Source organism: Gigantopelta aegis, chromosome 3 (genome assembly GCF_016097555.1).
Source record: "Gigantopelta aegis isolate Gae_Host chromosome 3, Gae_host_genome, whole genome shotgun sequence".
NCBI classification, from domain to species: Eukaryota; Metazoa; Mollusca; class Gastropoda; order Neomphalida; family Peltospiridae; genus Gigantopelta; species Gigantopelta aegis.
In genome coordinates, this window is record NC_054701.1 from 45,269,569 (window position 1) to 45,286,084 (window position 16,516).

Genomic DNA, 16,516 nt, shown 5'->3' on the forward strand with positions numbered 1-16,516 from the left:
ATGAAGAAGATGATGATACTTGCAGTGCCATGGTGTTAAGTGATTAACAATACCACAAATGTATTAACAGTGACAGTGGGGAGTCACAGTGGCATGTCTGTTATTTATTTAAAGAGTGGGTTGGTTGAGTGCAGGAAAATACTCAAAATAAATGTTTTCTCTTATAATCTGTTGCAATATTGTTTTTTTTTTAGAAAATATTATTTGGGCAAGTGAAAATAGATCCGGGCAAGTGGTGTTAACACTTTCACTTCGGAAGGCAACTCAAAAAAAAAGTTAAGAGCAGACACTGTTATGAGGTAACATATACTGAACAACACTATTCAGTGATAACTATTACAAGTGTTCTCCACAAATAAGCCACAAAGTGTGACACCAGCTACATAAATCCCAGTGAATAACAATAAGAATGATGCAGGATGCGGGGAGCTGATCTCCGACTGACTTGTAAGTACCTAACTTTGCACTGTCATTTTCATATGGCACATATTTGAAAGGAAATGGCAGTATCATATTCAGCTTGACGGACATGCTTTTGAAATCAAATTACAAAGTTAAAATACTGCATAAGATTTATGCTAAGGAAGTGCACCACAGTATACATATACCGTATAACCAGAAATTTTCAAGGATTTTATTTTCGTGGGTTTCGAGGGTAAGTAGTCAGCATCGAAAATATAAATCCTTGAAAATATTTTTTAAAAATCAACAAATTCTAACTAAAATATTTATTGTGAAAACCATAACACACTGACAATTTACCGGAACATTTTATTTCCACCGTATACGACAAGAGAATAGTATAGTCAAAACAACAAGTTGGAATTTAAAAAATAGTTATTGCGTGAATCTCACTGTTTGTAGAATATAATGAAATATTTTTAAATTTTGTATATTGTTTTTGTCAATGTCCGCCCGCACTGCATCAGATTCTGGGGTGGATGAATGCAGATTTCAACATTTCCTGGCATATTTTTAATTCTGCCATAACTTTCATAATCCACCTTGCATGAATTGGTGGTTTTATTGCCGAACACGCATTTCGATCTTGATGTCCGTTACAACTTCGCCGTGTTTCATAGCCAGGGAAACCCGCTTCGAATACCATGTAGTAAAATTAGACTTCATGGCGTCCTTAAGTGCTTTGTTCACACATACGTCATAATTGGCTTTACACAAAATCGAAGACCGTGATCAGTTGTCTGTCGAATAGCATACCGGGTATCACAGTGGCCAATTAGGCTACAGGTGACTGTTCTATTGTTTAACTTTACACGTCGGTAGTATCGAACAACTGGCAGCCGAAGTGAAACTTTAATCAACAATAGCAAGTATTCTCGCAACTAGACTTGCTAAAACTCGAAAATAAAATCACTTTCAATTTAGATTTGGCACTCAACGAAAATAAGAAACCTTGAAATGTTTTTATACCCCAAACCACGAAAATGTCCAATTATACGGTACATACACATACACATATACATATACATATGTATATACTGATAGAGATAAAAATGCCTTCAAACACCAAAAATCTGGTTTTGATACTTATCCAATCCAACCCGTGGCAACTTTTTCTGTAAACCACTATCTTTTGTTATTCATAAAACAGTGTCAACTTTTTCCAGTTACACTGAAAACAATGACATATTTACAATTATTTTTAAAAAGATAAAATTTTCATCAATATATATATATTAAAATATATATATATGACCACAACACTCACTTAATTTTATGGATATGAATGGAAACAAAAGTCAATATAAATACACGAAGACACATATTCATGCTATTATTTCACTTACATGTACATCAGCCACTTTCTCAGCTACTTCAGCTTTTAATTTCTCAACTGCAGCTTTCAGTTCATTATTGTCCTACAATGTCAAAAAGAGTATATTATTATGTCTGACAGATAGATGTCGGCAAAAAATAATCTTAAATGGTTTTACTCACCACAGATTTTCAAACTGCATAAAACAGAATAAATAAAGCATAACTAACTTGTGGTAACTAATGCAACTGGTTACTGCGTACAATATCATAACACAAGTGCCTATCATACCATATTCAGATTAAAAGTAAAAGATTCATATTAATTAAGAATGTGGTAGGATTTGTAACAGAATCAACAGAACACATGTCAGACATTTAAACAATTTTTTTTTATCAAACCATTCATGTGCATAATCACATAAAAACTAATATTTTCAGTTAACAACATGAAACAATAATAATGCCATGGTAAAGATTACACCATATTTTGATCACAACCAAAATACAGTAGAATCCACTTATTTGCATAGACCCAGTGAATGAAAAAAAAAATATGCCATTAAAAGGCTTATTCAATAAACCGATTGGCCGGATGTAATTTGTAAAGTTCAGTATATCATACAAAAGCCTGGAGACCAGTCTATTACAGAGGAAACAGAATATCTCTCATTCAGAATAGAATGTATGCTATTACAACATGACTGCTCATAGTTAATTTTTATGTGAATTAATTAAATAAATTATCTACAAGAGAGTGTTGTAAATTTTTTGCTAGATAGTATGTTTCACATGTACTTCCTGTTTCACTGCAGATCTGACCTATTTACAAAGTTGACACAGTACTAGACTGTCTTCGGTCAAATTAAAGTCCGAACCACACTGTTAACTACAATAAATTACTCTCCTACACATTCCTCCCACATTTTGTCCAGACAGACATGAAAAAACCTTTACATTGACATAGATTCCACATGCTAGAATGTAACCATGTCACCTATATCGACTTCGATGAGATCCAGGACAAATAGCATGTAATTTGTCACCATTTTGCTTCAATATGGAATACTCTTCAAGAGGGGTGGATGCCCTTTATTTTACCACCTACAGTCATTTTTATTCAGTAACCAAGTTCCTCTTTTACAAAGTGGCAAAAACACATTAAACATTTATTTTTAAAACACACTGAATTATGAAAATTAGGAGAAAAAAAACAAATTTCACGAAAATCGTTGATTTGTTTGTGTGTCGGTTAAAATTATAATTACTATATATCAGTAGTCAATTTGAAAATCAGTGGGGTTTTTTAAAAATGCATTTGATCCACCAATGTAGCAAAGAACCGTAGTTCAAGTGTTTTTGGATTAGGTAGGTCTAACTCATCGGTTACGTGAATATTGTTCACATAACCGATTAAAACTCACATGAACCGACTTCCAGTTACCTAAGATTTTAAAATATTGTCTCCTGCTATCCATTCTACACATTAACATTTTTAAAAATTAAAATACAATTTAAACCATATCTGTGACATCACACTACTGTTTTAACTAGATTATTTTTCAAGAATCTATTTCTGTGAACAATGCAATTCAAACTTCTCTCACTAAATGAACATGTAATTACGGGGCTTATGAATTATTTTTCACTAATCCATGCTTCCTTGTACATTCCACACAACAGGTTTATTTTGGCCCACATGTGGGGACAATCAGCAGCAGCCATGTGCCTATTTTGAAGACATTTTCCTGCTACTTTTTTCACTTACATCAGCTAATTCGTTAGCTTGTGCCAGCAGCTCAGTTTTTTCAGCCAAGTTGGATTTTAATTTCTCAATTAAAGCTTTCAGTTCACCATTCTCCTATAATGTAAAACAAAAGGATATTATTCAAATTGGAGGCGGAAATTAATCTGATTAAAATATGATTATAGCTCATAAGTACAATGCATGACATCATATATACAATCTGAATAGTTATCAAGTATTTAAGAATTAATCTGCATATTTATCTAGTATTTAAGAATTTAAAGGAGTGCCATGTTATTATAAAGTGAAAAAGTTAGCATTAATAAATTAAAGATTAAAGGGTGTATCTGATAACATAATTAAGGCAGAGGTTCAAAAGACTAAGGTCAGACGAAATATGAAATATGTTTATACAATTACAAACTTTTTGCTGTTACACGAGTTACAATATTCTGAATGGATTGGATGACATCACAAAAAACCCTGAAATATTATACTTTGATAAAATGCTGAAAATTATATCATTATGGAAAATGGAATGTCATTACTGGGAAATGATTATGACAAGGGTGAAAGAAACTAATTTATGTGCATTTGTTGTTACAAATTATAAGAATTATTTAGAGGTTTTTTGTTTGTGAATTTATCATGTCACAAATCTTTGCTACACAGTTGAATGTGTGACTGTAATACTTCTATAAATACTTCAATAAACGAGAAATCAATCTTATATGACAATGACATTTCACCATTGTAAGTTTATCCACTAAATCCTCTTGCATGGTCACGGTTGTCTGCATTTGATTCACGGTTTGGGTTTTTTCTTCAATCTGAGCATTTAGTTTTTCAATTCTTGTTTTCAAAACATCTATCTCCTGTGGAAAATAAACATAAACTGAAGGTATTTGTGTATCACAAAGTGAAGTCAATAAACAAATAAAATTAACACAAAATGACCAACAACTTTTAAATAAAAAATAAATTTTTGAAAAGTGCCCTAGTGTAGTCAGCTGACATAAGGACTCTAGAACTGACCAGAAACACACAAATGGCCTCACACACATGCAATTTGTATGGCGCTGTCATGACGTTACTGTCTCAGACTCTGTACGTCTCAAGTCTAGACTCTAAAAGTTTTATAAGCACCAGGCCTGTTCCCAATAATGCTTGTTTTTATCATAGCAAACTTCCTTGTTTAAAAATGTATAGTCTCATGGCCTTCATATGATGACATCATGTTGTGTGACTCGTTACAAACACACAACTGGAACCGAGCCACTTTCTGTAACTGACTGATGACTTAACAAGAAACACAACCAAACTGATGGGAAGTTAATCCAACTAACACAGAAAGAAATAAGAAAGAAATGTTTTATTTAATGATGCACTCAACACATTTTATTTACATATGGTTAAGGACCACACAGATATTGAGAGTGGAAACCTGCTGTCGCCACTTCATGGGCTACACTTTTTGATTAGCAGCAAGGGATCTTTTATATGCACCATCCCATAGACAGGGTAGTACATACCACAGCCTTTGATATACCAGTCATGGTGCACTGGCTGAAAAGAGAAATAGCCCAATGGGCCCACCGCGGGGATCGATCCCAGACTGACAGAGCATCGAGCGAGCACTTTACCACTGAGCTACGTCCCACCCCACCAACTAACACACACACACACACCCACCCTCCCACCCTCCCTCTCTCTCTATGTATATATATATATATGTGGTGTAGATTCAAAGCAACTCAACAAATGTGCATCAATTCACAAGTGTGTCAACAGTAGGACATGTGATGTAGCCATCAGAAAGGACTGACAATATCACAAAACAACAGGATTATGTTAGAAATCAAAAGCATAATCAATTGAATTTCTTGACTCTTTGCTAGATTTTAAAAGCTATCCTTGTGTAAAAAAAATTGTTAAATCATCTACAGAAGGTCTTGTCCCAGATGGTATTTAATTTGATATAATGTTAAATGGAAATTCAACACCACGGCAGTCCAACAGTAAATGGCAAAAACCCCTCTCCCATTGATAATCACAGCAATTTGATACGAAGTTCCCAAGGGAAAGGTTTATTGAGCACTGACCTCCTTGTAAACATCGTGATCTTCTCCAGCATTCTGCATCTTGGAAAGCATGTCGTCCTTCACAGCCAGCTCTGATTTCAGCTGTTCTGTCAGTGCCTCCAGTTCAGCCTGACCCTGCAAGAATACATGAATGTCATTAATAGGCTGCTGCTGCTGCTATTTTACCAGCCTATTTAATAAATATTTGCTGAGTATAAAATTATAGGCAGCGATTACTGGCTGCTGTGAAAGTTGCATTGATACTGAAATGTAAGAATGTCACAATTTTATTTGTTTATCTTAAATATTAACATTAACAATGCACATCACAAGATTATCAACATTCACAAATTATGTCGAAAGAAAATACAGTTGAATCCTGTTGGCTTGAACCCCGTTGGTGCCCGAAGAAGTGTTCAACCTAACTATTCAGTCAACAACATGTAAGTATAACCAGTGGCGTAGCGGCTCCACAAGGCTCAATGGGTAGGTGTAAACCACTTGCACCGACCAGTGATCCATAACTGCTTCAACAAAGGCCATGGTTTGTGCTATCTTGCCTGTGGGAAGCACAAATAAAAGATCCCTTGCTGCTAATCGGAAAGAGTAGTCCATGTAGTGGCGACAGCAGGTTTCCTCTCAAAATCTGTGTGGTCCTTAACCATATGTCTGACGCCATATAACCGTAAATAAAATGTGTTGAGTGCGTTGTTAAATAAAACATTTCTTTCTTTCTTTCAGTGGCGTAGCGTGGGTTGCCAGCGCCCAGGGCAAGGCAAGTATTGCACCCCCTAACCAGTGGACCGTTAGTCACTTCCACCAGTCCAGAATTTTGCACCCAGGGCAACCGCTTCAGTGGCTCCGCCCACACTACGCCACTGAGTGTAACTCAGGACTTTGTTTTTGGTTTGAGCGTTGTGGTGTATTCAACCCACCAAGATCCTACTGTACTAACATTCAGTCAGATAGTATTTGTTCTTGGCAATTCTATTTTCACCTGTTATTTCTGTTTTTAATGACATCACTGAGAGTAAGTAATTTACTTACAGTTATGAAAGTTTGTTTTGTTTAATGACACCACTAGAGCGTATTAATCATCAGCTATTAGACGTCAACCATTTGGTAATTTTGACATATAGTCTTAGAGGAAACCCACTACATTTTTCCATTAGTAACAAGGGATCTTTTACATGCACCATTCCAGACAGGACAGCACATACCACAGCCTTTGATATACCAGTTGTGGTGTACTGGTTGAAATGAGAATTTGCCCAATGGGCCCACTGTTTACAATCATAATTTTTTTTTTTATCAAATATCAAAGCATATGGATTAAAAAACAAATATGTCCGACCATTATTTTGAGATGAGACTGATTTATTTCAAGTCTTACCGCTGTGAACTTATCGAACAAGTCATCCTGCATGCTGACAGTGGTCTGCATCTGTGCAACCATCCGTTCATGTGTAGCCACTTCCATCCTCAGCTCCTCTACCACACACTGCAGCTCACATAGTTCCTGATGTCGTAAAACAGTGAAAAAATTAATGACTTATGCATTGGTAAAGTTCTTGATGTCATAAAACAGTGAAAAACATAATAAATTATACACTGGTGAAGTTTCTGATCTCGTAAAACAAGGAAAAATATAAATTATATATTGGTAAATTTCTTAATGTCTTAAAACAGTGAAAAACATAATAAATTAGGCATTGGCAAAGTTTCTGATGTTGTAAAACAGTGAAAAACGTAACGACTTATATATTGGTAAAGTTCCTGTCTCATACACTGAAACAGTGAGAAATGTAAATTATACATTGACAAAATTACTGATGTAGTATAACAGTGAAATATTATAACAAATTATACATTAATGAAGTTCCTGATGTCGTAAAACAGTGAAAAATACAACAAATTATACTATGATAAATTCACAAATTACACATAAATATTTATATTATTACAATACCAACTAATGTAGTCACAACACAGATTATTAAGTTTTCTCTCTCTTTGCCTTATGTTTTCTGTAATGATGTCTATCATCCATTCAGAATATAGAGAAATCTGCTCATGCAGCTACCTCTGTTAAGCAGCCTTATGAAGTACCTTAATATTCTATCAAATCTCATATTAAAACGACCTGTAGTAGACAGCCACCAGTTCTAAAAGGCGTCAAGTGGCTGCTAAACTCAACTGTAGTTTTTTTTTTTTTTTTTTTAATTATTATTATTTAGCTTTTTGACAAGGACCAATAACTGTACTGGTCTTCGGTGTTTAATTATAATATATTTTTCTCTCTGTGAATGATGATGTAATACGACTTTCTTCTCACCTGTTTCAAATCGGTCACCAGATTTTCCTGTTCCAGTACTCTGTTCTCTGCTGTTGACAATAATACATCCTTGTCGGCAACTTCGGACCGCAGTTTCTCAATCAAAGAACCCAATTCGGTTTTTTCCTGCAATGTCATTTTAAAATTTACCCATATCAATCACCATCTTTGTTAGTGAACAGATCTAAATATATTGTATTCCTCAGCTATGCAATACTGAACTTATTACACAATTTTGTTAAACAATTCTGTCAGCTACATAATAAAAACTTCAAAAGGTTTTTTTTTAAATTATTTCTGGATAAACAACATAGAGGCTATTTGTAAAGCACATATGTTAATTTAAATACCCTTCACTTTTTGGGTTTTTTTTAAAACCATCATTCTAACAAGTGCGACATGGCTGGAACATCAAAGGCAGTGGTATGTGCTGTCCTGTCTATGGAAACAGGCATAGGCTGCTATTTAATAGAATAAGCCTATGCAGCAATGGCAAGTTTTGTTATCTGTCTAAATCAAGTTTCACTAAATGGATAAACGAAATATGCCAGCAGACATGTTGCAGCTCCAGGACTATGGCAAGGTATGTGTTCATTCATATATGCCAGTAGACATTTTACGAATTCCAGGACTATGGCAAAGTAGGTATTCATTAATAGATGTATCACTTTGAAAGTAAAGATTTAACCTATTTTTTGCTACATTGATTTTTATGTCCCTGATAATATTTTTTAAAAACCCAGATCTTTGTTTCACATAAAAAAGCTGGAACAATTTGTCAAACATGCAAGAAGTAATCTAAATATTTATTGCATTCTATTTTATTATATGCTTCTTGTTCCAGGAAGACATATCAGTTTACTGGCAAGCTTCTATGGGAAAGAAAAGACACACGTTTCAAGGCCACATACAATCACAGATGCCAATTGTTGATGAAACCAGACTTCCATTTGAGTTCAACTCTTTCAAGCACCAAATGTTTATGATGATGAAAACATTCCAGGCTCAGACAGTAACAACAATGGACAAGGGAAGAAAGAGACAACACACAGAAGCAAATTCAGAAAATAACCAAGTTTATAGGATATTAATCCATACCCATGACATCACACTATTGTTCTAGGTGTAGATTATTTTTCAAGAATCAACATCTGCGGGACAATACAATTGGAACTTTTTATGCATTCAAGTCAGGGATTCGAACCCACTACTGACAGAACATATTCATTGTAAACAAGTACAATGCTTTAGCCCATGAGGTCAAATATCTGCATCATCAAATAAACATGTAATTTAAGCTTTATAAACCTAATACTAGTGATAGTAATGTATTCTGGCGGAACACAGTGAAGATTGTCGGAAAATAAATCGGAAATTACACGTTTAGCACGAGCAATCACACTTAATGCCAGCCAGCCATCCACTGCCGAGGATTTCCTAACTGAATCGTTCAAGTTAGGTCCCAAAGGATCCTATTGTTTTGGGTTATTAGTTTTGTAAATATTCTTTGCCATTTTAACCAATATTTTCACTGAAAAAGATAACATAGAAGTTAATTCAGCAGTCACATATTTGTTTTTAATGAATAATGGATTAAGTTGGAGAATGCACTCAGAAGTGTAGATTCAGGAAATATAATTAACTCGCCCTTACAGGGATCGTGAATTATTTTTCATGAATCTACAATTCTTAAACTCATCACATGTATCATTCAACAGAGCTCTTCATTATATGCCTGCTAGCTAAAGGTTTAAGCAATAAAACATGTAAATGTAGGTACAGGGTTCACAGCCCGGTACCGGCTGCAACCCAGAGAGTTCTTAAGGGCTCAATGGGTAGGTGTAAGGCCACTACGCCCTCTTCTCTCTCAACTAACAACTAACCCACTGATATGGACAAACAGCGTGCTTGAACCTTAATTGGATATAAGCACGAAAATAAGTTTGAATGAAATTAAATGTACCGGTAAAGTTAATCGAGTTTGATTGAGTTACTAACATGACTCTTTGTTTTATCCCAGGGTATAATCTAGGCCATTTTTTTAGGTTTCCTTTTTGATAAATTGGGAAAAAATATTGCGTTAAACAGGGAAAAGGTAATTTTCCACAATATGAAGGATATCAATACTTGGTGTATGATTTTCAACATGTTGTGGACAAGTTATATTTGAATTTAAACTAATGTATCAAACTGTATTTAGCCAAGTATTAGCCTCTAATGAAAGTATAAACACAAAGCAACAATTATTTAAAACATTCATTTCATTTAAATAATTCATTTAACACTGTTATAAAATGTCCCTAAATCCTTTATTGCTATAAAAACAAGACAAACATGAAAATTAATACTATAAAATTCCCTTTGCAAGACATAAGCTAGTGCTACTCCGAGAATGAAAAACAGATCAGGGTCCTTGATTCTTGGGAGTAAGGTATTTTCAAATATGTATGATTTTAAAAATATATTATTAATGAGTAATTATATAAGGTCCTGCAAATGTGTGACATTTTCAGATTTCATAATCATGTTATAAAAAGTACTGCAATAAATTAGCATTACAAGTGTAAAACATGCTCAGAGTATAAAACATTCCTACCACTCCATTTCAAAAACTCACAATTATTAACATACAATTTAATGATGTCAAAATACCCTCAGGTAATAACCTTTATTTTTCATTTAATGATTCTAGAAGGAAATGTTTTATTTAACGATGCACTCTTCACATTTTATTTAGTTATATGGCGTCGGACATATGGTTAAGGACCACACAGATATATAGAGGGAGGAAACTAGCTGTCGCCACTTCATGGGCTACTCTTTTCATTAGCAGCAAGGGATCTTTTATATGCACTATCCCACAGACAGGATAGTACATACCACAGCCTTTGTTACACAAGTCGTGGTGCACTGGCTGGAACGAGAAATAGCCCAATGGGGCCACTTACGGAGATCGATCCTAAACCAGTCGCGCATCAAGCGAGCGCTTTACCACTGGGCTACGTCCCGCCCCTGATTGTAGAAAATCATAAATCCCTACCATTGTGATCTGCTCTTCTTGTGTGGCTACTGACTTCTGCATTTGTTCCATTAACATGTCTTTCTCACCCAATTCCTTTTGCATCTCCTCTAATTTGAGTTCTAAGTCAGTAATTTTCTGAAACATACAATAGTAAAAAATAAAAAGGGTACATGTATGTAGTGTAATTAAATCCCTTTTTATTAAACAGTAACCAAAACTCTGTCAAGTCCAACAAACAATTATCCATGAAAAATAAATGCTGTAAATCAACTCATAATTTTAAAACAAAATTTCAATTTTATATTTATAATTAAGAAAAAAAGAAAAAAGAGAAGTGTTAAAAAAAGAAGTGGCAAACTAGTGACTATTATAGGTTATGGAAATACATAAGACTTGTTCATTCTTTCACCACTAGGCTTCTGGAATTCAAATTGTCTCGTTCAACGATATTCATTTCTCTAACCAAACACAGGCATTTTACTAATATTGTAACAATCAAACACCACCCCCCCCCCCCCCCCACCCCAGATTATTCACATATTTCTTAATGTGTATCATTAATGTTGCCCATTCGACCAATATGGTATATTCTGTCAATAAAATGTGTCAAAACAAATATGAACGATTTAAAATCCATTTTTAGGCCTGCAATGTATCATTTTATATCATTTCACAACAAACAGCAACAACAGATTTTTACACACTAAATATCACTTCAAAGATACCCAGTCTCACCTGTTTCAAGTCGTCCACATTGCTCTGGCATTGATCACTATTCTGTAGTTCATCCAACATTTTAGTCTTTTCACTTAGTTCTATCTTGAGCTTTTCTGTCAATTCTTCAAGTTCTGAATGTTCCTGAAATGTATTTTAGTAGCTTAATAATAAACAATTTAAACTTCACACTTGAGAGAACACATAATTCCATTATTGTAAACATACTATAATCATCCAAACTACACGTAACTCTTGGGTTTTTTTACTTGATGGTCTGTTAAACAAATATTAAATATAATATATTCTAACTCAATTCCTTTGTGGTACTTCACATTTAATATATTTGCAAGTCCAAATCCAAACACTATTAAATGCAATTAAGGTTCAGACATGTCCGCCCTGGCCTGTCTTTGACTTCGCCAGTGTCCGAGTCCAGACTCGGTGGTGTCATGGTTTAGCCATCTAACATAAGGTACTTGGTTCACAGCCCCGTACCAGCTCCCACCCAGAGCACGTTTTAACCACTCAATAGGTAGGTGTAAGACCATTACACCCTCTTCTCTCTAACTAACCACTAACAACTAAACCACTATCCTGGACAGACAGCCCAGATTGCCAGTGTGTGTGTGCCCAGGACAGCGTGCTTGAATCTTGATTGGATATAACCACGAAAATATGTTGAAATGAAAAGGAATGTAAAAATTAATCTGATTAATCTCTACTAAAATTTGGGGTAGTAAATGTATTCACCATTCTATAATATTCTGTTTTGTTGATACAACTTCCTGGGTCCTGTTAACCACCTGTCCTCTGTTTCCACCCTGGATAGAGGCTAGGCTTTGTTGTAACAGGGAAAGGTGAATAATAATAATAATAAAACAAATTGGGGTAGTTTAACCTGTTTTTTTACCAGAGACGTAAAGTCAAATTCCCTCATAACTTTAGCAAAGAACAGTAGCTATTCTATGTCATCATGAAGAAAATTTTGCAGGTGTATGTCATATGATGAAGTTTAAATAATTTTAATGTCAGAAATGAAAACATTCTTTAATTAGACATTATCCCTACATGAGAGCTGATAAAACATCTTTAATCATGCATATACAAACAATGTTGAATCACTAACAATTTGGCCACAAACTCACCAGCTGGTTAAGTTCATAATGGTTATTCTTACAAACAAACAAAATTATAATTTGTTTATAACCTCCCCCACCCCCAATATTGGAAACAAACATGATGTCAATAAAACTATATCTAGTAGGGTTATCCTCTAATTAATTTGACAAAAAACATTCAGTTCTTACCATTGTGATCTTATCTACCACATCTTCTTGCATGGCTACAGTGTGCTGCATTTGATCTACCAACTTGTCTTTTTCACCCATTGCATTATTCAGCTCATCTATTTTCTACAAAAGTAAAAGAAAATATTTTTTAAAAACCTACAATAGCTATGTAGTGTACAATTATTTTTAAAAAATTAACATAATTACAATGTCTTCTCCAATATCAAACTGCCTAAACAACATTTTTATAAGTAAGACAGTAGGCACTAAAACATTTGGTTTAAATGTTCAGTTTGTATCTTAAATCCATAGTCAACAACAACCAAATTCAACAGATTGTAACACACAATAAAGTGGATGAACCAGATCTGGGTCTAATCAATCCATAAAGTCAGAAATTATTAAGTTCACTTAGAAAATATATATATAACTTTCATTATTATTCATATTTACCATGTGTTAGCAAAACCAAATATGCTATTGTCTCCCTTGCCAGATGTATGTGTAGTCTTCAGTTCAATGACTATTATTATATTTCTATTTGTATAAATACATAAGTGATATTGAATTCCACAGAGTAACAATGAAACGTTTTCCTCAAATTATTTACATATTTCTTAATCTGAATTATGCTTCCCATTTTACCAGTTTGGTATATTCCATCAATAAAATGTGTCAGAATAACAATCCAAACAAACATGAAGGAAATTATTTAGTTATTTAGAGGACAGCTGGGAAACCTATATGAACTCAATTTATTGAATCCAAATAGTCACAACAAACACCAATAACAGATCTGAATTACACACAAAATATCAGTCACTTCAAAGATACCTACTCTCACCTGTTTCAAGTTGTCCACATTGCTCTGGCACTGATCACTATTCTGTAGTTCATCCAACATTTTAGTCTTTTCACTAAGTTCTGATTTGAGCTTTTCTGTCAATTCTTCAAGTTCTGAATGTTCCTAAAATGTAGTTCAATAGTTTATAATTAAATTTCCTTTACATTCATTACAACATAACGTCATCCCATTGGTCCAGACGTAGCAATTAGAGTTTGTTAATTTCTCGATGGGAACGTCATATCTGATGGGCAAGCTCTTTTATGGAGTGTTATTGTTTATGGACCAAAAATAATTCAAAATAAAGTATGAAGTTTTAGTGTTATTAGTAGCAAGTATGATTCAAATTTAATTATAAGTATTATCTGGTATTTCTTTTAGATTCATCTGGAAATTTTTTTTTTTTCATACCCCGACGAACATAAAACATATAACAGACAATCCTTACATTGAGAAAACATGGCTAGAAAGAACAATGATTTCAAATTGAAATCAAAATTATCCAGTAAATCTCACATTCACTCAACACCGACATCCACTCTCACCCGTTTCAAGTCGTCCACACTGCTCTTGCACTGATCGTCATTCTGTAGTTCATCCAACATTTTAATCTTTTCACCAAGTTCTGACTTCAGCTTTTCTGTCAATTCTTCAAGTTCTGAATGTTCCTGAAATTTATTTCAGAAACTATTATGTCTTTACTTTGTACATTTTATGAATAATTAAAAAACAATTCCAGTATTATATACATAAAGCAGATTATAATAATTCAAAAGCCACTTTGTGTGTTCAGAAAGTATCAGATGTATATTCTAATTCAATGCATTTGTAAAAATGAATATGACACGATCACTATTAAAATTTGTGATAATAAAACCTGTGTTTTACAGGAGCTGAACTAGTGTATATACGTTGCAATGGAATTTCATTTCTTTAATTAAACTTTATCCCTTTATCATAGCTAATGAAACATCTTTAATTGTGCATATACATACTAAGTTGAACAGTTTTGCCACCAACTCTTGTTACCCGGTTAATTAATGACATCATTAGCTGATGACATTATTTGTAATGGCTACCCTCACTAAAAATTTAATACTTTGTTTGTAAAACCCTCCAAATATTTAAAATTACAATAGGGATAACCCTACTGTATATCAAGCTATATTTAGTGGTTTTACTACTGCAAATTTCACTGGCTTCACAAACATGTTGCCAAAAAAACAATCTGTGGCAGCAAAATCATTGATATACTTCAGCAAATTAAAAAAACACAGATTATTAAACAAGCTTGTGTGTTGTAGTGATTTTATGAAACAAGTGTTTCAAGCTTCCTGTACTGCCAGAACAAGAGCGAGAGTAATACATGAATCCTGACATGAGTCATTTTCAGAAATGATGTGATTTTGATAAGCGACATCAATTTTCCTTTTTAGATCTTTCCTTTATAGAAAATTACATGAAATGATCAACCAAAGACAAAACAAAATAAAGTTATAATAAACATAAGACTGGGGAACCAATTTCATTTTACGACGTCGCTTCCTAAAATTACGTCATTGGTTACATGTGTGCTTCATATGATTATTATTGACTCGATTATGTTGAACCATGTGGATAATCCTACCATTGTGATCTTATCTACCACATCTTCTTGCATAGCTACAGTGTGCTGCATTTCTTCTAGTAACTTGTCTTTTTCACCTATTTCATTATTCAGCTCAATTTTCTACAAAAGTAAAAGAAAACGTCAAAAATCTAGATTACAATGTCTCCTCCATATCAAACTGCTTAAACAACTTTTCATAAGTAAGATAGCAGTCATCGAGTCCTGAATTCTTATAATTGGCAACATCCAAAATCAAGAGATTTTAACACAATAAAGTGATAAGATTTGGAGTGTATGACAGTTCTGAGTCCCATTAGTCCATTAAACTCAGAAATAACAGACTTCACCATGAAAAATATTACCATAATGAACAGAGATATTTAATCCTTTTTTTGTAGTACTTTTTTTTTTTTAAATTTAACACCGACATCCACCACTCTCACCCGTTTCAAGTCATCCACATTGCTCTGGCATTGATCGCTATTCTGTAGTTCATCTAACATTTTAATCTTTTCACCAAGTTCTGACTTCAGCTTTTCTGTCAATTCTTCAAGTTCTGAATGCTCCTGAAATTTATTTCAGAAACTGTTACGTCTTTACTTTGTATATTTTATGAATAATTAAAAAACAATTCCAGTATTCTATACATCAAGCAGACTATTATAATTCAAAAGCCACTTTGTGTGTTCAAAAAGTATCAGATGTATATTCTCAGTTGTAAAAATGAATATAACATGATCACTATTAAAATTTGGGATAATAAAACCTGTGTTTTACAAGAGCTGAACTAGTGTATATACGTTACAATGGAGTTTGATTTCTTTAATTAAACTTTATCCCTTTATCCTAGCTAATGAAACATCTTTAATTGTGCATATACATACTAAGTTGAACAGTTTTGCCACCAACTCTTGTTACCCGGTTAATTAATGACATCATCAGCTAATGATATTATTTTTAATGGTTACTCTCACTAAAAATTTAATACTTTGTTTGTAAAACCCTCCAAATATTTAAAATTACAATAGGGATAACCCTACTGTATATCAAGGTATATTTAGTGGTTTTACTATTGCAAATTTCACTGGCTTCACAA

General features: G+C 33.6%; 1 protein-coding gene across 1 annotated transcript in view; it reads right to left on the minus strand.

Annotated features, from left to right (window-relative positions):
- The window catches only part of LOC121368666 (centromere-associated protein E-like), a 94,464-nt gene that overhangs the window by 22,249 nt on the left and 55,699 nt on the right, over nt 1-16,516 (minus strand). The window contains exons 41-53 of the mRNA XM_041493405.1: nt 15,864-15,986; nt 15,439-15,540; nt 14,357-14,479; nt 13,812-13,934; nt 12,986-13,090; nt 11,697-11,819; nt 10,980-11,096; nt 7,940-8,065; nt 6,998-7,123; nt 5,626-5,739; nt 4,273-4,398; nt 3,545-3,637; nt 1,809-1,880 (exon numbers count right to left, since the gene is read on the minus strand). Of these exons, the coding sequence (XP_041349339.1) occupies nt 1,809-1,880; nt 3,545-3,637; nt 4,273-4,398; nt 5,626-5,739; nt 6,998-7,123; nt 7,940-8,065; nt 10,980-11,096; nt 11,697-11,819; nt 12,986-13,090; nt 13,812-13,934; nt 14,357-14,479; nt 15,439-15,540; nt 15,864-15,986 (1,473 nt within the window). The remainder of the gene's footprint in view (nt 1-1,808; nt 1,881-3,544; nt 3,638-4,272; nt 4,399-5,625; nt 5,740-6,997; nt 7,124-7,939; nt 8,066-10,979; nt 11,097-11,696; nt 11,820-12,985; nt 13,091-13,811; nt 13,935-14,356; nt 14,480-15,438; nt 15,541-15,863; nt 15,987-16,516) is intronic.